Source organism: Erinaceus europaeus (assembly GCF_950295315.1).
Source record: "Erinaceus europaeus chromosome 5 unlocalized genomic scaffold, mEriEur2.1 SUPER_5_unloc_1, whole genome shotgun sequence".
NCBI lineage: Eukaryota > Metazoa > Chordata > Mammalia > Eulipotyphla > Erinaceidae > Erinaceus > Erinaceus europaeus.
The window spans coordinates 467,132-489,859 of NW_026647112.1; the positions used below are offsets into that span (position 1 = coordinate 467,132).

The 22,728-nt window shown below is 65.2% G+C and overlaps 1 protein-coding gene across 3 annotated transcripts in view; it reads right to left on the reverse strand.

Annotated features, from left to right (window-relative positions):
* RASA3 (RAS p21 protein activator 3) overlaps positions 1-22,728 on the reverse strand; it is an 83,048-nt gene that overhangs the window by 26,438 nt on the left and 33,882 nt on the right. For 2 of the 3 annotated variants that reach the window (XM_060183726.1, XM_060183725.1), the window contains 7 exons: positions 22,183-22,255; positions 20,637-20,713; positions 10,559-10,663; positions 5,879-6,035; positions 5,657-5,805; positions 1,747-1,861; positions 60-134 (listed from right to left, as the gene is read on the reverse strand). In XM_060183726.1, coding sequence (XP_060039709.1) covers positions 60-134; positions 1,747-1,803 — 132 coding nt within the window. In that variant the 5' untranslated portion in view covers positions 1,804-1,861; positions 5,657-5,805; positions 5,879-6,035; ... (1 more) ...; positions 20,637-20,713; positions 22,183-22,255. Of the gene's footprint in view, positions 1-59; positions 135-1,746; positions 1,862-5,266; positions 5,282-5,656; positions 5,806-5,878; positions 6,036-10,558; positions 10,664-20,636; positions 20,714-22,182; positions 22,256-22,728 lie in introns of those variants that run through there. The other variant, XM_060183727.1, reaches the window with a different exon arrangement.

Consider the following 22,728-nt stretch of genomic DNA (forward strand, 5'->3'; position numbering starts at 1 on the left):
CTACACCTGCTGTCCTCCCCGTCTACACCTGCAGCCCCTCCCCGTCTACACCACCTCACCATGTTGGTCTCCAGGTTCTCGCCATCTCTCAGCTTCACAGGGTCGATTTCACAGGGCTTGTGGCCCTGCAGGATCTGGAAGGGCGTTGCTGGTTGGCTGAGGGGCGCAGGGCAGGCGGGGAGGCGAGGTGCCTGGCTGCGCACATCGTCCTGCCCAGGAGAGCTGCCAGAGCTGCCCAAATGGCCCGGAGCTGCCCAGAGTGGCAGGAAGATGCCTATAGCTGCATGGACCCCCACCTCCCCAACCCCACCTCCCCAGACCCCACCTCCCCAGACCCCACCTCCCCAGACACCCACCTCCCCAGACCCCACCTCCCCAGACCCCACCTCCCCAGACCCCACCTCCCCAGACCCCACCTCCCCAGACACCCACCTCCCCAGGCCCCACCTCCCCAGACCCCACCTCCCAGACCCCACCTCCCCAGGGCCCACCTCCCCAGACCCCACCTCCCCAGACCCCACCTCCCCGACCCCACCTCCCCGACCCCACCTCCCCAGACCCCACCTCCCCAGGCCCCACCTCCCCAGACCCCACCTCCCAGACCCCACCTCCCCAGGGCCCACCTCCCCAGACCCCACCTCCCCAGACCCCACCTCCCCGACCCCACCTCCCCGACCCCACCTCCCCAGACCCCACCTCCCCAGGCCCCACCTCCCCAGACCCCACCTCCCCGACCCCACCTCCCCAGGCCCCACCTCCCCAGACCCCACCTCCCCAGACCCCACCTCCCCGACCCCACCTCCCCAGGCCCCACCTCCCCAGACCCCACCTCCCCAGGCCCCACCTCCCCAGACCCCACCTCCCCAGACCCCACCTCCCCAGACCCCACCTCCCCGACCCCACCTCCCAGACCCCACCTCCCCAGACACCCACCTCCCCAGACACCCACCTCCCCGACCCCACCTCCCCAGACCCCACCTCCCAGACCCCACCTCCCCAGACCCCACCTCCCCAGACCCCACCTCCCCAGACACCCACCTCCCCAGACACCCACCTCCCCGACCCCACCTCCCAGACCCCACCTCCCCAGACACCCACCTCCCCAGACACCCACCTCCCCAGACCCCACCTCCCAGACCCCACCTCCCCAGACCCCACCTCCCCAGGGCCCACCTCCCCAGGCCCCACCTCCCCGACCCCACCTCCCGACCCCACCTCCCCAGACCCCACCGCCCAGGCCCCACCTCCCCGACCCCACCTCCCCAGACCCCACCTCCCCGACCCCACCTCCCAGACCCCACCTCCCCAGACACCCACCTCCCCAGACACCCACCTCCCCGACCCCACCTCCCCAGACCCCACCTCCCAGACCCCACCTCCCCAGACCCCACCTCCCCAGACACCCACCTCCCCAGACACCCACCTCCCCGACCCCACCTCCCAGACCCCACCTCCCCAGACACCCACCTCCCCAGACACCCACCTCCCCGACCCCACCTCCCCAGGGCCCACCTCCCAGACCCCACCTCCCCAGACCCCACCTCCCCAGGGCCCACCTCCCCAGGCCCCACCTCCCCGACCCCACCTCCCCAGACCCCACCGCCCAGGCCCCACCTCCCGGCCCCACCTCCCCAGACCCCACCTCCCCAGACACCCACCTCCCAGACCCCACCTCCACAGGCCCCACCTCCCGACCCCACCTCCCCAGACACCCACAGCCCTGACCCCCACCACCCAGGCCCTCACCTCCTCCAGGGCCGGCCTCAGTGTGAGGTGCAGGTACTGCATTCCTGCCAGCTTCATGGTCTCATCTATACACTTGGATGCCAATGAGTTGCCCCGAAAAATAGTGTTGGGGTCCCTGGGAAGCACGGTGTCTGGCCAGAGTGCGGCCACCGCAGGCAGAGAGCCCAAACCCCAGTGATCCCGGGGGCAGAAGGGACACCCCCAGGCGAGAGCCACCCACCCACACCTACCCACACCCTCCCGAAGGGCAGGGCACCCACCACAGACATTCACGAGTCAGGGGACCCAGCTACAGGTCCCTCCTGAACTTCAGGTGGACAAGAAACCCCACTCTGGCCCAAGCCATGCCTCAACCAACCCCCAGACATGGGGTGCAAGCTACACCCTAAGGGGGCCAACCTCCTCTACCGCACCAGGCACCACTCCCTGGGGCGTCAACCGAAGCCCCACAACCCTGGGTGCGCCCACCTCAGTCCCACAACCCTGGGTGCACCCACCTCAGCCCCACACTCACTGGGTGCGCCAGCCTCAGCCCCACACTCACTGGGTGCGCCAGCCTCAGCCCCACACTCACAGGGTATGCCCGCCTCAGCCCCACACTCACTGGGTGCGCCCGCCTCAGCCCCACACTCACTGGGTGCGCCCGCCTCAGCCCCACACTCACTGTGTGCGCCCACCTCAGCCCCACACTCACTGGGTGCGCCCGCCACAGCCCCACAACCCTGGGTGCGCCCACCTCAGCCCCACACTCACTGTGTGCGCCCACCTCAGTCCCACACTCACTGGGTGCACCCACCTAGGCCACAGTCACTGGGTGCGCCCGCCTCAGCCCCACACTCACTGGGTGCGCCCGCCTCAGCCCCACACTCACTGGATGCACCCACCTCAGCCCCACACTCACTGGGTGCACCCACCTCAGCCCCACACTCACTGGGTGTGCCCGCCTCAGCCCCACACTCACTGGGTGCACCCACCTCAGCCCCACACTCACTGGGTGCGCCCGCCTCAGCACCACACTCACTGGATGCGCCCGCCTCAGCCCCACACTCACTGGGTGCGCCCACCTCAGCCCCACACTCACTGGGTGCGCCCACCTCAGCCCCACACTCACTGGATGCGCCCGCCTCAGCCCCACACTCACTGGGTGCGCCCGCCTCAGCCCCACACTCACTGGGTGCGCCCGCCTCAGCACCACACTCACTGTGTGCGCCCACCTCAGCCCCACACTCACTGGGTGCGCCCGCCACAGCCCCACAACCCTGGGTGCGCCCGCCTCAGCCCCACACTCACTGGGTGCGCCCGCCTCAGCCCCACACTCACTGGGTGCGCCCGCCTCAGCCCCACACTCACTGGTGCGCCCGCCTCAGCCCCACTCACTGGGTGCGCCCGCCTCAGCCCCACACTCACTGGGTGCGCCCGCCTCAGCCCCACACTCACTGGATGCACCCACCTCAGCCCCACACTCACTGGGTGCGCCCGCCTCAGCCCCACACTCACTGGATGCGCCCGCCTCAGCCCCACACTCACTGGGTGCGCCCGCCTCAGCCCCACACTCACTGGGTGCGCCCGCCTCAGCCCCACACTCACTGGGTGCGCCCGCCTCAGCCCCACACTCACTGGTGCGCCCGCCTCAGCCCCACACTCACTGGGTGCGCCCGCCTCAGCCCCACACTCACTGGGTGCGCCCGCCTCAGCCCCACACTCACTGGATGCACCCACCTCAGCCCCACACTCACTGGGTGCGCCCGCCTCAGCACCACACTCACTGGATGCGCCCGCCTCAGCCCCACACTCACTGGGTGCGCCCGCCTCAGCCCCACACTCACTGGGTGTGCCCGCCTCAGCCCCACACTCACTGGGTGCGCCCGCCTCAGCACCACACTCACTGGATGTGCCCGCCTCAGCCACACACTCACTGGGTGTGCCCACCTCAGCCCCACACTCACTGGGTGCGCCCACCTCAGTCCCACACTCACTAGGTGCGCCCGCCTCAGCCCCACACTCACTGGGTGCGCCCACCTCAGCCCCACACTCACTGGATGCACCCACCTCAGCCCCACACTCACTGGGTGCGCCCACCTCAGCCCCACACTCACTGGGTGCGCCCACCTCAGCCCCACACTCACTGGGTGCGCCCGCCTCAGCCCCACACTCACTGTGTGCGCCCACCTCAGTCCCACACTCACTGGGTGCGCCCACCTAGGCCACAGTCACTGGGTGCGCCCGCCTCAGCCCCACACTCACTGGATGCGCCCGCCTCAGCCCCACACTCACTGGGTGCGCCCAACTCAGCCCCACACTCACTGGATGCGCCCACCTCAGCCCCACACTCACTGGGTGCGCCCACCTCAGCCCCACACTCACTGGGTGCGCCCGCCTCAGCCCCACACTCACTGGGTGCGCCAACCTCAGCCCCACACTCACTGTGTGCGCCCGCCTCAGCCCCACACTCACTGGGTGCGCCCACGTCAGCCCCACAACACTGGGTGCGCCCACCCCAGCCCCACACTCACTGTGTGCGCCCGCCTCAGCCCCACACTCACTGGGTGCGCCCGCCTCAGCCCCACAACACTGGGTGCGCCCGCCTCAGCCCCACACTCACTGTGTGCGCCCACCTCAGCCCCACACTCACTGGGTGCGCCCGCCTCAGCCCCACACTCACTGGGTGCGCCCGCCTCAGCCCCACACTCACTGGGTGCGCCCGCCTCAGCCCCACACTCACTGGGTGCGCCCGGCTCAGCCCCACACTCACTGTGTGCGCCCGCCCCAGCCCCACACTCACTGGGTGCGCCCACCCCAGCCCCACACTCACTGTGTGCGCCCACCTCAGCCCCACACTCACTGTGTGCGCCCGCCTCAGCCCCACACTCACTGGGTGCGCCCGCCTCAGCCCCACACTCACTGGGTGCGCCCGCCTCAGCCCCACACTCACTGGGTGCGCCCGCCTCAGCCCCACACTCACTGGGTGCGCCCGCCTCAGCCCCACACTCACTGGGTGCGCCCGCCTCAGCCCCACACTCACTGGGTGCGCCCGCCTCAGCCCCACAATCACTCACTGGGTGCGCCCACCTCAGCCCCACAATCACTCACTGGGTGCGCCCACCTCAGCCCCACACTCACTGGGTGCACCCACCTTAGTCCCACACTCACTGTGTGCACCCACCTCAGCCCCACACTCACTGGGTGCGCCCGCCTCAGCCCCACAATCACTGGGTGCGCCCGCCTCAGCCCCACACTCACTGGGTGCGCCCACCTCAGCACCACAATCACTCACTAGTGCGCCCACCTCAGCCCCACACTCACTGGGTGCACCCACCTTAGTCCCACACTCACTGTGTGCGCCCACCTCAGCCCCACACTCACTGGGTGCGCCCGCCTCAACCCCACACTCACTAGTGCGCCCGCCTCAGCCCCACAATCACTCACTGGGTGCGCCCACCTCAGCCCCACAATCACTCACTGGGTGCGCCCGCCTCAGCCCCACACTCACTGGGTGCGCCCGCCTCAGCCCCACACTCACTGGGTGCGCCCCACCTCAGCCCCACACTCACTGGGTGCGCCTGCCTCAGCCCCACACTCACTGGGTCCGCCCGCCTCAGCCCCACACTCACTGGTGCACCCGCCTCAGCCCCACACTCACTGGTGCGCCCGCCTCAGCCCCACACTCACTGGGTGCGCCCACCTCAGCCCCACACTCACTGGGTGCGCCCGCCTCAGCCCCACACTCACTGGGTGCGCCCGCCTCAGCCCCACAATCACTCACTAGTGCGCCCACCTCAGCCCCACACTCACTAGTGCGCCCACCTCAGCCCCACACTCACTGGGTGCGCCCACCTCAGCCCCACACTCACTGGGTGCGCCCGCCTCAGCCCCACACTCACTGGTGCGCCCACCTCAGCCCCACACTCACTGGGTGCGCCCCACCTCGGCGCTGGCCACGGCGCTAATGAAGGGCACCACGCGGCCGTAGTGCAGCAACAGACGTACAAGCGGGACAGCCGCCTCCTGCTTCTCCCGGCAAACCTCGCCCAGGATGTGTGCCGCCGAGGCCGACACAGGCTGAGGGGACAGGGAGTGGGTCAGCACCCCACACTCGGCCCCTCACTCGCCCCCATGCCTGGCCTGCAGCTACCTCCACATCTGCAGACGTGAGCAGCAGGTCCCGCAGGGGCTGGTAGCGGTCGGAGGCGAAGACATGATCCTCTGTGTAAACCACGTTGAGGCGCAAGGAACCCAGGTCCCCTGAATTCAGGGTCTTGCTGCCATTGTCCCGAGGCTGCAGGAAGTACCTGAGGGAGGCTCAGTGAGACTCAGTCCGAGCTCACACAGCACCCGACGCCGTAGGTACAGGCCTGGGGTGCTCTGTTACCCCAAGGAAAGCCGCCCAGGTGTGTGCCATGTGCACAGCACTGCTTCAAGATGTGCTGTCAGCCCTGTGCCGTGCCTGTGTCATCCCTTTGCCGTGCCTGTGTCATCCCTGTGTCTTCCCTGTGCTGTCCCTGTGTCATCCCTGTGTCTTCCCTGTGCTGTCCCTGTGTCGTCCCTGTGTCATCCCTGTGTCTTCCCTGTGCTGTGCCTGTGTCATCCCTGTGTCTTCCCTGTGCTGTCCCTGTGTCGTCCCTGTGTCATCCCAGTGCCATCCCTGTGCCGTGCCTGTGTTATCCCTGTGTCTTCCCTGTGCTGTCCCTGTGCCGTCCCTGTGTCATCCCTGTGCCGCCCGTGTCATTCCTGTGCCGTGTCATCCCTGTGCCGTGCCCTGTGTCATCCCTGTGCCGTGCCCTGTGCCCTGTGCCGTGCTATCTGCCCTGTCCCCTGTGCCGTGCTCTCTGCCCTGTCCCCTGTGCCGTGCTCTCTGCCCTGTGCCCTGTGCCATGCTCTCTGCCCTGTGCCCTGTGCTGTGCTCTCTGCCCTGTGCCCTGTGCTCTCTGCCCAGTGCCCTGTGCTGTGCTCTCTGCCCTGTGCCCTGTGCTCTCTGCCCTGTGCCCTGTGCCGTGCTCTCTGCCCTGTGCCCTGTGCTGTGCTCTCTGCCCTGTGCCCTGTGCTCTCTGCCCTGTGCCCGGTGCTGTGCTCTCTGCCCTGTGCCCTGTGCTGTGCTCTCTGCCCTGTGCCCTGTGCCGTGCTCTCTGCCCTGTGCCCTGTGCTCTCTGCCCTGTGCCCTGTGCCGTGCTCTCTGCCCTGTGCCCTGTGCTCTCTGCCCTGTGCCCTGTGCCGTGCTCTCTGCCCTGTGCCCTGTGCTCTCTGCCCTGTGCCCTGTGCTGTGCTCTCTGCCCTGTGCCCTGTGCTCTCTGCCCTGTGCCCTGTGCTGTGCTCTCTGCCCTGTGCCCTGTGCTGTGCTCTCTGCCCTGTGCCCTGTGCTGTGCTCTCTGCCCTGTGCCCTGTGCTCTCTGCCCTGTGCCCTGTGCCGTGCTCTCTGCCCTGGGCCCTGTGCTGTGCTCTCTGCCCTGTGCCCTGTGCTATGCTCTCTGTCCTGTGCCCTGTGCCATGCTCTCTGCCCTGTGCCCTGTGCCATGCTCTCTGCCCTGTGCCCTGTGCTCTCTGCCCTGTGCCCTGTGCCGTGCTCTCTGCTCTCTGCCCTGTGCTCTCTGCCCTGTGCCCTGTGCTCTCTGCCCTGTGCCCTGTGCTGTGCTCTCTGCCCTGTGCCCTGTGCTCTCTGCCCTGTGCCCTGTGCCGTGCTCTCTGCCCTGTGCCGTGCTCTCTGCCCTGTGCCCTGTGCTGTGCTCTCTGCCCTGTGCCCTGTGCCGTGCTCTCTGCCCTGTGCCCCGTGCTGTGCTCTCTGCCCTGTGCCCTGTGCCTAGTGCTCACTGCCCTGTGCCCTGTGCCGTGCTCTCTGCCCTGTGCCCTGTGCTCTCTGCCCTGTGCCCCGTGCTGTGCTCTCTGCCCTGTGCCCTGTGCCGTGCTCTCTGCCCTGTGCCCTGTGCTCTCTGCCCTGTGCTGTGCTGTGCTCTCTGCCCTGTGCCCTGTGCCGTGCTCTCTGCCCTGTGCCCTGTGCCCTGTGCTCTCTGCCCTGTGCCCTGTGCTGTGCTCTCTGCCCTGTGCCCTGTGCTCTCTGCCCTGTGCCCTGTGCCATGCTCTCTGCCCTGTGCCCTGCTCTCTGCCCTGTACCCTGTGCCGTGCTCTCTGCCCTGTGCCCTGTGCCGTGCTCTCTGCCCTGTGCCGTGCTCTCTGCCCTGTGCCCTGTGCTCTCTGCCCTGTGCCCTGTGCCGTGCTCTCTGCCCTGTGCCCTGTGCTCTCTGCAAGGTGCTGTGCTCTCTGCCCTATGCCCTGTGCTCTCTGCCCTGTGCCCTGTGCCGCGCTCTCTGCCCTGTGCCCTGTGCTCTCTGCCCTGTGCCCTGTGCCGTGCTCTCTGCCCTGTGCCCAGTGCCGTGCTCTCTGCCCTGTGCCCTGTGCCGTGCTCTCTGCCCTGTGCCCAGTGCCGTGCTCTCTGCCCTGTGCCCTGTGCCGTGCTCTCTGCCCTGTGCCCTGTGCTGTGCTCTCTGCCCTGTGCCCTGTGCTCTCTGCCCAGTGCCCTGTGCTGTGCTCTCTGCCCTGTGCCCTGTGCTCTCTGCCCTGTGCCCTGTGCCGTGCTCTCTGCCCTGTGCCCTGTGCTGTGCTCTCTGCCCTGTGCCCTGTGCTCTCTGCCCTGTGCCCGGTGCTGTGCTCTCTGCCCTGTGCCCTGTGCTGTGCTCTCTGCCCTGTGCCCTGTGCCGTGCTCTCTGCCCTGTGCCCTGTGCTCTCTGCCCTGTGCCCTGTGCCGTGCTCTCTGCCCTGTGCCCTGTGCTCTCTGCCCTGTGCCCTGTGCCGTGCTCTCTGCCCTGTGCCCTGTGCTCTCTGCCCTGTGCCCTGTGCTGTGCTCTCTGCCCTGTGCCCTGTGCTCTCTGCCCTGTGCCCTGTGCTGTGCTCTCTGCCCTGTGCCCTGTGCTGTGCTCTCTGCCCTGTGCCCTGTGCTGTGCTCTCTGCCCTGTGCCCTGTGCTCTCTGCCCTGTGCCCTGTGCCGTGCTCTCTGCCCTGGGCCCTGTGCTGTGCTCTCTGCCCTGTGCCCTGTGCTATGCTCTCTGTCCTGTGCCCTGTGCCATGCTCTCTGCCCTGTGCCCTGTGCCATGCTCTCTGCCCTGTGCCCTGTGCTCTCTGCCCTGTGCCCTGTGCCGTGCTCTCTGCTCTCTGCCCTGTGCTCTCTGCCCTGTGCCCTGTGCTCTCTGCCCTGTGCCCTGTGCTGTGCTCTCTGCCCTGTGCCCTGTGCTCTCTGCCCTGTGCCCTGTGCCGTGCTCTCTGCCCTGTGCCGTGCTCTCTGCCCTGTGCCCTGTGCTGTGCTCTCTGCCCTGTGCCCTGTGCCGTGCTCTCTGCCCTGTGCCCCGTGCTGTGCTCTCTGCCCTGTGCCCTGTGCCTAGTGCTCACTGCCCTGTGCCCTGTGCCGTGCTCTCTGCCCTGTGCCCTGTGCTCTCTGCCCTGTGCCCCGTGCTGTGCTCTCTGCCCTGTGCCCTGTGCCGTGCTCTCTGCCCTGTGCCCTGTGCTCTCTGCCCTGTGCTGTGCTGTGCTCTCTGCCCTGTGCCCTGTGCCGTGCTCTCTGCCCTGTGCCCTGTGCCCTGTGCTCTCTGCCCTGTGCCCTGTGCTGTGCTCTCTGCCCTGTGCCCTGTGCTCTCTGCCCTGTGCCCTGTGCCATGCTCTCTGCCCTGTGCCCTGCTCTCTGCCCTGTACCCTGTGCCGTGCTCTCTGCCCTGTGCCCTGTGCCGTGCTCTCTGCCCTGTGCCGTGCTCTCTGCCCTGTGCCCTGTGCTCTCTGCCCTGTGCCCTGTGCCGTGCTCTCTGCCCTGTGCCCTGTGCTCTCTGCAAGGTGCTGTGCTCTCTGCCCTATGCCCTGTGCTCTCTGCCCTGTGCCCTGTGCCGCGCTCTCTGCCCTGTGCCCTGTGCTCTCTGCCCTGTGCCCTGTGCCGTGCTCTCTGCCCTGTGCCCAGTGCCGTGCTCTCTGCCCTGTGCCCTGTGCCGTGCTCTCTGCCCTGTGCCCAGTGCCGTGCTCTCTGCCCTGTGCCCTGTGCCGTGCTCTCTGCCCTGTGCCCTGTGCCGTGCTCTCTGCCCTGTGCCCTGTGCCGTGCTCTCTGCCCTGTGCCCTGTGCTCTCTGTCCTGTGCTGTGCTGTGCTCTCTGCCCTGTGCCCTGTGCTGTGCTCTCTGCCCTGTGCCCTGTGCCGTGCTCTCTGCCCTGTGCCCTGTGCTCTCTGCCCTGTGCCCTGTGCCGTGCTCTCTGCCCTGTGCCCTGTGCTCTCTGTCCTGTGCTGTGCTGTGCTCTCTGCCCTGTGCCCTGTGCCGTGCTCTCTGCCCTGTGCCCTGTGCTCTCTGCCATGTGCTGTGCTGTGCTCTCTGCTCTCTGCCCTGGGCCCTGTGCTGTGCTCTCTGCCCTATGTCACGTGCTGTGCTTTCTGCCCTGTGCCCTGTGCCGTGCCATGTGCCCTGAGCCCAGCACTGTGCAAAGGAGCTGCACATTTCCTCTGTGTTTGCTGAAGGAAGTGCCCAGACTAGTGTCTGAAATTCCCTGAGACACAAGGGTCACCAGAAAGAAGACACATCCCAGGGCCGAAACACAGAGGCTGGGCAGCAGGCATCCGCACCCCACCCCGGCACTGAGTGGCCTGAGGAAGAAGGCAGCCTGTAGCATCATAAGACTTTCATTCCAAGGGCCTGGAGGAGTCCTGCCTCATAGGCTGAGTCTGCTGGCCCACTGCCACCTCCCGGGAGGCCCTCTATCACCCTACCCAGCATGGGGACACACTGGAGTCAGCAGAGCAGGGGCAGGGGAGACCCGGCAATGCCACCCCCCACTTCTGAGCGATGACCACTGCCATACCAGGCCTCGTAGGAACTGGACTGTTGCAGCACCTTCAGCGGGACCCTCAGCTCACCCAGGAACTCATCTCCAAACTTGAGGTTGCTGGCATTCCAGAGGCCGACTCTGCACCAGACACAAGTGTCACTGTGAAGCTGCAGTCAGTCTGTCCTCCCTGGGGCAGGGGAACTGCCAGCTGGGACTGGCGAGAATGTGCCCACAGTGACAGAGACGCCCACAGGGAGGAAGGCTGTCAGAAGAGAGTGAGGCTGTCAGAGGGAGTGAGGCTGTCAGAGGGAGTGAGGCTCTCAGAGGGAGTGAGGCTGTCAGAGGGGAGTGAGGCTGTCAGAGGGAGTGGGGCTGTCAGAGGGAGTGAGGCTGTCAGAGGGAGTGAGGCTCTCAGAGGGAGTGAGGCTGTCAGAGGGAGTGAGGCTGTCAGAGGGAGTGAGGCTCTCAGAGGGAGTGAGGCTGTCAGAGGGGAGTGAGGCTGTCAGAGGGAGTGGGGCTGTCAGAGGGAGTGAGGCTGTGTAGGGCCAGGATTGGTTGAAAGGGGGCACTATAGGATTTAGCTGAGCATAGAAAAACCTGGGGGCAGAGACTGCATCAGAATAAGTCCTCAGCAACACTGTCAGAGGGAGTGAGGCTGTCAGAGGGAGTGAGGCTGTCAGAGGGAGTGAGGCTGTCAGAGGGAGTGAGGCTCTCAGAGGGAGTGAGGCTTTCAGAGGGAGTGAGGCTGTCAGAGGGGAGTGAGGCTGTCAGAGGGAGTGAGGCTGTCAGAGGGAGTGAGGCTGTCAGAGGGAGTGAGGCTGTCAGAGGGAGTGGGGCTTTCAGAGGGAGTGAGGCTGTCAGAGGGAGTGAGGCTGTCAGAGGGAGTGGGGCTTTCAGAGGGAGTGAGGCTGTCAGAGGGAGTGAGTCTGTCAGAGGGAGTGAGGCTGTCAGAGGGAGTGAGTCTGTCAGAGGGAGTGAGGCTGTCAGAGGGAGTGAGGCTGTCAGAGGGAGTGAGGCTGTCAGAGGGAGTGGGGCTGTCAGAGGGAGTGAGGCTGTCAGAGGGAGTGAGGCTGTCAGAGGGAGTGGGGCTGTCAGAGGGAGTGAGGCTGTCAGAGGGAGTGGGGCTGTCAGAGGGAGTGAGGCTGTCAGAGGGAGTGAGGCTGTCAGAGGGAGTGAGGCTGTCAGAGGGAGTGAGGCTGTCAGAGGGAGTGAGGCTGTCAGAGGGAGTGAGGCTGTCAGAGGGAGTGAGGCTGTCAGAGGGAGTGAGGCTGTCAGAGGGAGTGAGGCTGTCAGAGGGAGTGGGGCTGTCAGAGGGGAGTGAGGCTGTCAGAGGGAGTGAGGCTGTCAGAGGGAGTGGGGCTGTCAGAGGGAGTGAGGCTGTCAGAGGGAGTGAGGCTGTCAGAGGGAGTGGGGCTGTCAGAGGGGAGTGAGGCTGTCAGAGGGAGTGGGGCTGTCAGAGGGAGTGAGGCTGTCAGAGGGAGTGAGGCTGTCAGAGGGGAGTGGGGCTGTCAGAGGGAGTGGGGCTGTCAGAGGGAGTGAGGCTGTCAGAGGGGAGTGGGGCTGTCAGAGGGAGTGGGGCTGTCAGAGGGAGTGAGGCTGTCAGAGGGAGTGAGGCTGTCAGAGGGAGTGGGGCTTTCAGAGGGAGTGAGGCTGTCAGAGGGAGTGAGGCTGTCAGAGGGAGTGAGGCTGTCAGAGGGAGTGAGGCTGTCAGAGGGAGTGAGGCTGTCAGAGGGAGTGAGGCTGTCAGAGGGAGTGAGGCTTTCAGAGGGAGTGAGGCTGTCAGAGGGGAGTGAGGCTGTCAGAGGGAGTGAGGCTGTCAGAGGGAGTGAGGCTGTCAGAGGGAGTGAGGCTGTCAGAGGGAGTGGGGCTTTCAGAGGGAGTGAGGCTGTCAGAGGGAGTGAGGCTGTCAGAGGGAGTGGGGCTTTCAGAGGGAGTGAGGCTGTCAGAGGGAGTGAGTCTGTCAGAGGGAGTGAGGCTGTCAGAGGGAGTGAGTCTGTCAGAGGGAGTGAGGCTGTCAGAGGGAGTGAGGCTGTCAGAGGGAGTGAGGCTGTCAGAGGGAGTGGGGCTGTCAGAGGGAGTGAGGCTGTCAGAGGGAGTGAGGCTGTCAGAGGGAGTGGGGCTGTCAGAGGGAGTGAGGCTGTCAGAGGGAGTGGGGCTGTCAGAGGGAGTGAGGCTGTCAGAGGGAGTGAGGCTGTCAGAGGGAGTGAGGCTGTCAGAGGGAGTGAGGCTGTCAGAGGGAGTGAGGCTGTCAGAGGGAGTGAGGCTGTCAGAGGGAGTGAGGCTGTCAGAGGGAGTGAGGCTGTCAGAGGGAGTGAGGCTGTCAGAGGGAGTGGGGCTGTCAGAGGGGAGTGAGGCTGTCAGAGGGAGTGAGGCTGTCAGAGGGAGTGGGGCTGTCAGAGGGAGTGAGGCTGTCAGAGGGAGTGAGGCTGTCAGAGGGAGTGGGGCTGTCAGAGGGGAGTGAGGCTGTCAGAGGGAGTGGGGCTGTCAGAGGGAGTGAGGCTGTCAGAGGGAGTGAGGCTGTCAGAGGGGAGTGGGGCTGTCAGAGGGAGTGGGGCTGTCAGAGGGAGTGAGGCTGTCAGAGGGGAGTGGGGCTGTCAGAGGGAGTGGGGCTGTCAGAGGGAGTGAGGCTGTCAGAGGGAGTGAGGCTGTCAGAGGGAGTGGGGCTTTCAGAGGGAGTGAGGCTGTCAGAGGGAGTGAGGCTGTCAGAGGGAGTGAGGCTGTCAGAGGGAGTGAGGCTGTCAGAGGGAGTGGGGCTGTCAGAGGGAGTGAGGCTGTCAGAGGGAGTGGGGCTGTCAGAGGGGAGTGAGGCTGTCAGAGGGAGTGGGGCTGTCAGAGGGAGTGAGGCTGTCAGAGGGAGTGAGGCTGTCAGAGGGAGTGAGGCTGTCAGAGGGAGTGGGGCTGTCAGAGGGAGTGAGGCTGTCAGAGGGGAGTGGGGCTGTCAGAGGGAGTGAGGCTGTCAGAGGGAGTGAGGCTGTCAGAGGGAGTGAGGCTGTCAGAGGGGAGTGAGGCTGTCAGAGGGAGTGAGGCTGTCAGAGGGAGTGAGGCTGTCAGAGGGAGTGAGGCTGTCAGAGGGAGTGAGGCTGTCAGAGGGAGTGAGGCTGTCAGAGGGAGTGAGGCTGTCAGAGGGAGTGGGGCTGTCAGAGGGAGTGAGGCTGTCAGAGGGAGTGAGGCTGTCAGAGGGAGTGAGGCTGTCAGAGGGAGTGAGGCTGTCAGAGGGAGTGAGGCTGTCAGAGGGAGTGAGGCTTTCAGAGGGAGTGAGGCTGTGAGAGGGGAGTGGGGCTGTCAGAGGGAGTGAGGCTGTCAGAGGGAGTGGGGCTGTCAGAGGGAGTGAGGCTGTCAGAGGGAGTGAGGCTGTCAGAGGGGAGTGAGGCTGTCAGAGGGAGTGAGGCTGTCAGAGGGAGTGGGGCTGTCAGAGGGAGTGAGGCTGTCAGAGGGAGTGAGGCTGTCAGAGGGAGTGAGGCTGTCAGAGGGAGTGAGGCTGTCAGAGGGAGTGGGGCTGTCAGAGGGGAGTGAGGCTGTCAGAGGGAGTGGGGCTGTCAGAGGGAGTGGGGCTGTCAGAGGGAGTGAGGCTGTCAGAGGGAGTGAGGCTGTCAGAGGGAGTGAGGCTGTCAGAGGGAGTGAGGCTGTCAGAGGGAGTGAGGCTGTCAGAGGGAGTGAGGCTGTCAGAGGGAGTGGGGCTGTCAGAGGGGAGTGAGGCTGTCAGAGGGAGTGGGGCTGTCAGAGGGAGTGGGGCTGTCAGAGGGAGTGAGGCTGTCAGAGGGAGTGAGGCTGTCAGAGGGAGTGAGGCTGTCAGAGGGAGTGAGGCTGTCAGAGGAGTGAGGCTGTCAGAGGGAGTGAGGCTGTCAGAGGGAGTGAGGCTGTCAGAGGGAGTGAGGCTGTCAGAGGGAGTGAGGCTGTCAGAGGGGAGTGGGGCTGTCAGAGGGAGTGGGGCTGTCAGAGGGAGTGAGGCTGTCAGAGGGAGTGAGGGCTGTCAGAGGGAGTGGGGCTGTCAGAGGGAGTGAGGCTGTCAGAGGGGAGTGGGGCTGTCAGAGGGGAGTGAGGCTGTCAGAGGGAGTGAGGCTGTCAGAGGGAGTGAGGCTGTCAAGCGAGCGGGGCTGTCAGAGGGAGTGGGGCTGTCTGAGGGGAGTGAGGCTGTCAGAGGGAGTGAGGCTGTCAGAGGGAGTGGGGCTGTCAGAGGGGAGTGAGGCTGTCAGAGGGAGTGAGGCTGTCAGAGGGAGTGAGGCTGTCAGAGGGAGTGAGGCTGTCAGAGGGGAGTGAGGCTGTCAGAGGGAGTGAGGCTGTCAGAGGGAGTGAGGCTGTCAGAGGGAGTGAGGCTGTCAGAGGGGAGTGAGGCTGTCAGAGGGAGTGAGGCTGTCAGAGGGAGTGAGGCTGTGAGAGGGAGTGAGGCTGTCAGAGGGAGTGAGGCTGTCAGAGGGAGCAGGGCTGTCAGAGGGGAGTGAGGCTGTGAGAGGGAGTGAGGCTGTCAGAGGGAGTGAGGCTGTCAGAGGGAGTGAGGCTGTCAGAGGGGAGTGAGGCTGTCAGAGGGGAGTGGGGCTGTCAGAGGGAGTGAGGCTGTCAGAGGGGAGTGAGGCTGTCAGAGGGAGTGAGGCTGTCAGAGGGAGTGAGGCTGTCAGAGGGAGTGAGGCTGTCAGAGGGAGTGAGGCTGTCAGAGGGAGTGAGGCTGTCAGAGGGAGTGAGGCTGTCAGAGGGAGTGAGGCTGTCAGAGGGAGTGAGGCTGTCAGAGGGAGTGAGGCTGTCAGAGGGGAGTGAGGCTGTCAGAGGGAGTGAGGCTGTCAGAGGGAGTGAGGCTGTGAGAGGGAGTGAGGCTGTCAGAGGGAGTGAGGCTGTCAGAGGGAGCAGGGCTGTCAGAGGGGAGTGAGGCTGTGAGAGGGAGTGAGGCTGTCAGAGGGAGTGAGGCTGTCAGAGGGAGTGAGGCTGTCAGAGGGGAGTGAGGCTGTCAGAGGGGAGTGGGGCTGTCAGAGGGAGTGAGGCTGTCAGAGGGGAGTGAGGCTGTCAGAGGGAGTGAGGCTGTCAGAGGGAGTGAGGCTGTCAGAGGGAGTGAGGCTGTCAGAGGGAGTGAGGCTGTCAGAGGGAGTGAGGCTGTCAGAGGGAGTGAGGCTGTCAGAGGGAGTGAGGCTGTCAGAGGGAGTGAGGCTGTCAGAGGGAGTGAGGCTGTCAGAGGGAGTGAGGCTGTCAGAGGGAGTGAGGCTGTCAGAGGGAGCGGGGCTGTCAGAGGGAGTGAGGCTGTCAGAGGGGAGTGAGGCTGTCAGAGGGAGTGAGGCTGTCAGAGGGAGTGAGGCTGTCAGAGGGGAGTGAGGCTGTCAGAGGGAGTGAGGCTGTGAGAGGGAGTGGGGCTGTCAGAGGGAGTGAGGCTGTCAGAGGGAGTGAGGCTGTCAGAGGGAGTGAGGCTGTCAGAGGGAGTGAGGCTGTCAGAGGGAGTGAGGCTGTCAGAGGGAGTGAGGCTGTCAGAGGGAGTGAGGCTGTCAGAGGGAGCGGGGCTGTCAGAGGGAGTGAGGCTGTCAGAGGGGAGTGAGGCTGTGAGAGGGAGTGGGGCTGTCAGAGGGGAGTGAGGCTGTCAGAGGGAGTGAGGCTGTCAGAGGGAGTGAGGCTGTCAGAGGGGAGTGAGGCTGTCAGAGGGAGTGAGGCTGTGAGAGGGAGTGGGGCTGTCAGAGGGAGTGAGGCTGTCAGAGGGAGTGAGGCTGTCAGAGGGAGTGAGGCTGTCAGAGGGAGTGAGGCTGTCAGAGGGAGTGAGGCTGTGAGAGGGAGTGGGGCTGTCAGAGGGAGTGAGGCTGTCAGAGGGGAGTGAGGCTGTCAGAGGGAGTGAGGCTGTCAGAGGGGAGTGAGGCTGTCAGAGGGAGTGAGGCTGTCAGAGGGGAGTGAGGCTGTGAGAGGGAGTGGGGCTGTCAGAGGGAGTGAGGCTGTCAGAGGGAGTGAGGCTGTCAGAGGGAGTGGGGCTGTCAGAGGGAGTGAGGCTGTCAGAGGGAGTGAGGCTGTCAGAGGGAGTGAGGCTGTCAGAGGGGAGTGAGGCTGTCAGAGGGAGTGAGGCTGTCAGAGGGGAGTGAGGCTGTGAGAGGGAGTGGGGCTGTCAGAGGGAGTGAGGCTGTCAGAGGGAGTGAGGCTGTCAGAGGGAGTGGGGCTGTCAGAGGGAGTGAGGCTGTCAGAGGGAGTGAGGCTGTCAGAGGGGAGTGAGGCTGTCAGAGGGAGTGAGGCTGTCAGAGGGAGTGAGGCTGTCAGAGGGAGCTGGGCTGTCAGAGGGAGTGGGGCTGTCAGAGGGAGTGAGGCTGTCAGAGGGAGTGAGGCTGTCAGAGGGAGTGGGGCTGTCAGAGGGGAGTGAGGGCTGTCAGAGGGAGTGAGGCTGTCAGAGGGGAGTGAGGCTGTCAGAGGGAGTGAGGCTGTCAGAGGGAGTGAGGCTGTCAGAGGGAGTGAGGCTGTCAGAGGGAGTGAGGCTGTCAGAGGGAGTGAGGCTGTCAGAGGGGAGTGAGGCTGTCAGAGGGAGTGAGGCTGTCAGAGGGAGTGAGGCTGTCAGAGGGAGTGAGGCTGTCAGAGGGAGTGAGGCTGTCAGAGGAGTGGGGCTGTCAGAGGGAGTGAGGCTGTCAGAGGGAGTGAGGCTGTCAGAGGGAGTGGGGCTGTCAGAGGGAGTGAGGCTGTCAGAGGGAGTGAGGCTGTCAGAGGGAGTGAGGCTGTCAGAGGGAGTGGGGCTGTCAGAGGGGAGTGAGGCTGTCAGAGGGGAGTGAGGGCTGTCAGAGGGAGTGAGGCTGTCAGAGGGAGTGAGGCTGTCAGAGGGAGTGAGGCTGTCAGAGGGAGTGAGGCTGTCAGAGGGAGTGAGGCTGTCAGAGGGAGTGAGGCTGTCAGAGGGAGTGAGGCTGTCAGAGGGAGTGGGGCTGTCAGAGGGGAGTGAGGCTGTCAGAGGGGAGTGAGGGCTGTCAGAGGGAGTGAGGCTGTCAGAGGGAGTGAGGCTGTCAGAGGGGAGTGAGGCTGTCAGAGGGAGTGAGGCTGTCAGAGGGAGTGAGGCTGTCAGAGGGAGTTAGGCTGTCAGAGGGAGTGAGGCTGTCAGAGGGAGTGAGGCTGTCAGAGGGAGTGAGGCTGTCAGAGGGGAGTGAGGCTGTCAGAGGGAGTGAGGCTGTCAGAGGGAGTGAGGCTGTCAGAGGGAGTGAGGCTGTCAGAGGGAGTGAGGCTGTCAGAGGGAGTGAGGCTGTCAGAGGGAGTGAGGCTGTCAGAGGGAGTGAGGCTGTCAGAGGGAGTGAGGCTGTCAGAGGGAGTGAGGCTGTCAGAGGGGAGTGAGGCTGTCAGAGGGAGTGGGGCTGTCAGAGGGAGTGAGGCTGTCAGAGGGAGTGAGGCTGTCAGAGGGAGTGAGGCTGTCAGAGGGAGTGGGGCTGTCAGAGGGAGTGAGGCTGTCAGAGGGAGTGAGGCTGTCAGAGGGAGTGAGGCTGTCAGAGGGGAGTGAGGCTGTCAGAGGGGAGTGAGGCTGTCAGAGGGAGTGAGGCTGTCAGAGGGGAGTGAGGCTGTCAGAGGGAGTGAGGCTGTCAGAGGGAGTGGGGCTGTCAGAGGGAGTGAGGCTGTCAGAGGGAGTGAGGCTGTCAGAGGGAGTGAGGCTGTCAGAGGGAGTGAGGCTGTCAGAGGGAGTGGGGCTGTCAGAGGGAGTGAGGCTGTCAGAGGGAGTGAGGCTGTCAGAGGGAGTGAGGCTGTCAGAGGGAGTGAGGCTGTCAGAGGAGAGTGAGGCTGTCAGAGGGAGTGAGGCTGTCAGAGTGAGTGAGGCTGTCAGAGGGAGTGAGGGCTGTCAGAGGGGAGTGAGGCTGTCAGAGGGGAGTGGGGCTGTCAGAGGGAGTGGGGCTGTCAGAGGGAGTGGGGCTGTCAGAGGGAGTGAGGCTGTCAGAGGGGAGTGAGGCTGTCAGAGGGAGTGAGGCTGTCAGAGGGAGTGGGGCTGTCAGAGGGAGTGAGTCTGTCAGAGGGAGTGAGGCTTTCAGAGGGAGTGAGGCTGTGAGAGGGGAGTGGGGCTGTCAGAGGGAGTGAGGCTGTCAGAGGGAGTGAGGCTGTCAGAGGGAGTGAGGCTGTCAGAGGGAGTGAGGCTGTCAGAGGGGAGTGAGGCTGTCAGAGGGAGTGAGGCTGTCAGAGGGAGTGGGGCTGTCAGAGGGAGTGAGGCTGTCAGAGGGAGTGAGGCTGTCAGAGGGAGTGGGGCTGTCAGAGGGAGTGGGGCTGTCAGAGGGAGTGAGGCTGTCAGAGGGGAGTGGGGCTGTCAGAGGGAGTGAGGCTGTCAGAGGGGAGCGGGGCTGTCAGAGGGAGTGAGGCTGTCAGAGGGGAGTGAGGCTGTCAGAGGGAGTGAGGCTGTCAGAGGGAGTGAGGCTGTCAGAGGGAGTGAGGCTGTCAGAGGGGAGTGAGGCTGTCAGAGGGGAGTGAGGCTGTCAGAGGGGAGTGAGGCTGTCAGAGGGAGTGAGGCTGTCAGAGGGAGTGAGGCTGTCAGAGGGGAGTGAGGCTGTCAGAGGGAGTGGGGCTGTCAGAGGGAGTGAGGCTGTCAGAGGGAGTGAGGCTGTCAGAGGGAGTGGGGCTGTCAGAGGGAGTGAGGCTGTCAGAGGGAGTGAGGCTGTCAGAGGGAGTGGGGCTGTCAGAGGGGAGTGAGGCTGTCAGAGGGGAGTGAGGCTGTCAGAGGGAGTGAGGCTGTCAGAGGGAGTGAGGCTGTCAGAGGGAGTGAGGCTGTCAGAGGGAGTGAGGCTGTCAGAGGGAGTGAGGCTGTCAGAGGGAGTGGGGCTGTCAGAGGGGAGTGAGGCTGTCAGAGGGGAGTGAGGGCTGTCAGAGGGAGTGAGGCTGTCAGAGGGAGTGAGGCTGTCAGAGGGGAGTGAGGCTGTCAGAGGGAGTGAGGCTGTCAGAGGGAGTGAGGCTGTCAGAGGGAGTGAGGCTGTCAGAGGGAGTGAGGCTGTCAGAGGGAGTGAGGCTGTCAGAGGGAGTGAGGCTGTCAGAGGGAGTGAGGCTGTCAGAGGGAGTGAGGCTGTCAGAGGGAGTGAGGCTGTCAGAGGGGAGTGAGGCTGTCAGAGGGAGTGAGGCTGTCAGAGGGAGTGAGGCTGTCAGAGGGAGTGAGGCTGTCAGAGGGAGTGAGGCTGTCAGAGGGAGTGAGGCTGTCAGAGGGAGTGAGGCTGTCAGAGGGAGTGAGGCTGTCAGAGGGGAGTGAGGCTGTCAGAGGGAGTGAGGCTGTCAGAGGGAGTGGGGCTGTCAGAGGGGAGTGGGGCTGTCAGAGGGGAGTGGGGCTGTCAGAGGGAGTGGGGCTGTCAGAGGGAGTGAGGCTGTCAGAGGGAGTGGGGCTGTCAGAGGGGAGTGAGGCTGTCAGAGGGGAGTGGGGCTGTCAGAGGGAGTGAGGCTGTCAGAGGGGAGTGAGGCTGTCAGAGGGGAGTGAGGCTTTCAGAGGGGAGTGAGGCTGTCAGAGGGAGTGAGGCTGTCAGAGGGGAGTGAGGCTGTCAGAGGGGAGTGAAGGTCTCATCTGACCTCCACCCACCTGTACCCTTGGATACCAATCTATGCACCTGACCCCAGCACGAACCTTCTGACCATAATCCTGACCTCACCAACCCACCCCACTAACCAGGCCATGCTGACCCGCCCACCCCGCTGACCAGGCCATGCTGACCCCACCCACCCTGCTGACTCAGCAGTGCTGACCCGCCCACCCCACTAACCAGGCCATGCTGATCCCACCCACCCCGCTGACCCTGCCATGCTAACCTTGCCCACCTCGCAGACCAGGCCATGCTGATCCCACCCACCCCACTGACCCCGGCCATACTGACCCCGCCCACCCCACTGACCTGGCCATGCTGACCCCACCCACCCTGCTGACCCGGCCATGCTAACCTTGCCCACCTCGCTGACCAGGCCATGCTGATCCCACCCACCCCACTGACCCCGGCCATACTGACCCCGCCCACCCCACTGACCCCGGCCATGCTGACCCCGCCCACCCCGGTGTCCTGGCCATGCTGACCCCGCCCACCCCGCTGACCCGGCCATGCTGACCCCGCCCACCCCACTGACCAGTCCATGCAGACCCCGCCCACCCCGCTGACCCGGCCATGCTGACCCCGCCCACCCCGCTGACCAGGCAATGCTGACCCCACCCGCCACACAGCTCCCTGGCCCCAGTGCTCACCGGATCTCCAGTTTGTCCACATCTTCCTCCTCAAAGTCAAAGTGTGACTTGCGGCTATAGCTGCAGGGCCTGGTCACCTGAGAGGTAGGGTCGCCTGAGAGGGAAGCTTAGGCCTGGTCACCTGAGAGGTTGGGGGACAGCTTATACCTGGTGGCCTGCTTGGGCAAGACACAGCCACTGTGCACTGAGTGTCCGTCCAGTGCATCCCCAAGCAGCAGGAAGGGACTCGTGTCCATAGCCGTATCTCTGGGTCCCTTCACACCTCCATTCCCCAGGGCACCCCACACAGGTAGGCAGCAGAGAGAGGACCCCACACAAGCAGCCCCACAGAGGTAGCCATGCAGGTGCCAAACAGGTGCCAAGGGTCATGTGACCCTACACAGACGTCCCATCCTCCGGGTCTGCAGCTCACCCTCACGTGGCCTCTACCCTGCAGCTCACGCCCACGTGGCCTCTACCCTGCAGCTCACCCCCACGTGGCCTCTAAACTATAGCTCACCCCCACGTGGAGTCTCTACCCTGCAGCTCACCCTCACGTGGCCTCTACCCTGCAGCTCACCCCCCACGTGGCCTCTACCCTGCAGCTCACCCCCACGTGGCCTCTAAACTATAGCTCACCCCCACGTGGAGTCTCTACCCTGCAGCTCACCCTCACGTGGCCTCTACCCTGCAGCTCACCCCCACGTGGCCTCTACCCTGCAGCTCACCCCCACGTGGAGTCTCTACCCTGCAGCTCACCCCCACGTGGAGTCTCTACCCTGCAGCTCACCCCCACGTGGCCTCTACCCTGCAGCTCACCCCCACGTGGCCTCTCTACCCTGCAGCTCACCCCCACGTGGCCTCTCTACCCTGCAGCTCACCCCCACGTGGCCTCTACCCTGCAGCTCACCCCCACGTGGCCTCTACCCTGCAGCTCACCCCCACGTGGCCTCTACCCTGCAGCTCACCCCCACGTGGCCTCTACCCTGCAGCTCACCCCCACGTGGCCTCTACCCTGCAGCTCACCCCCACGTGGCCTCTACCCTGCAGCTCACCCCCACGTGGCCTCTACCCTGCAGCTCACCCCCACGTGGCCTCTACCCTGCAGCTCACCCCCACGTGGCCTCTACCCTGCAGCTCATCCCCACGTGGCCTCTACCCTGCAGCTCACCCCCACGTGGCCTCTACCCTGCAGCTCACCCCCACGTGGCCTCTACCCTGCAGCTCACCCCCACGTGGCCTCTCTACCCTGCAGCTCACCCCCACGTGGCCTCTACCCTGCAGCTCACCCCCACGTGGCCTCTACCCTGCAGCTCACCCCCACATGGCCTCTACCCTGCAGCTCACCCCTGGAGACTGGCCTCCCAGCTCTGTTCAGGGGGCAGGGTGTCGCCGGCAGGAAAGCCCCAAGCAAACAAATCGTGAAACTGTGGTCAGTCACTCTGAGAGTCACAGCCTGACACGGAAGTGGGCTTCATGGCGCCCTCCTGCAGTCCAGAACTTTCTGTGGACTGCCTGCTAAGAAGCTCGGAGAAAGGGTCGCAGCTCACGCCCGCTAGATACCAACCTCGAAATAAAACACCTCGTCAAACTGGGGGTTGTTGGTCTTCTTCTTCACTTTAGTCTTCTTGGCTTCTGACCTGCCATTAAGAGTGAAGGGTAGGGTCTGAGGGCAGTGTGGGGACCCCAGGGCTGGGCACAGGGCAGGGGCTGAGGGCACTGTGGGGACCCCAGGGCTGGGCACAGGGCAGGGGCTGAGGGCACTGTGGGGACGCCAGTGCTGGGCACAGGGCAGGGGCTGAGGGCAGTGTGGGGACCCCTGGGCTGGGCACAGGGCAGGGGCTGAGGGCAGTGTGGGGACCCCAGTGCTGGGCACAGGGCAGGGGCTGCGGGCAGTGTGGGGACCGTCTGGACACGGGGCAGGGGCTGAGGGCACTGTGGGGACCCCAGGGCTGGGCACAGGGCAGGGGCTGAGGGTACCAGGGAGAGTGGGCAGGGGCAGGGCACTGGTCCTTCCCCATTCACCAGGGCTTCCTGCAGCCATGGGCTGGAGCCAGGACCCTCCTGACCAAGCAAGCCTCTGCCTGAGGGAGGGAGCCAGGGCTGAGCCCTT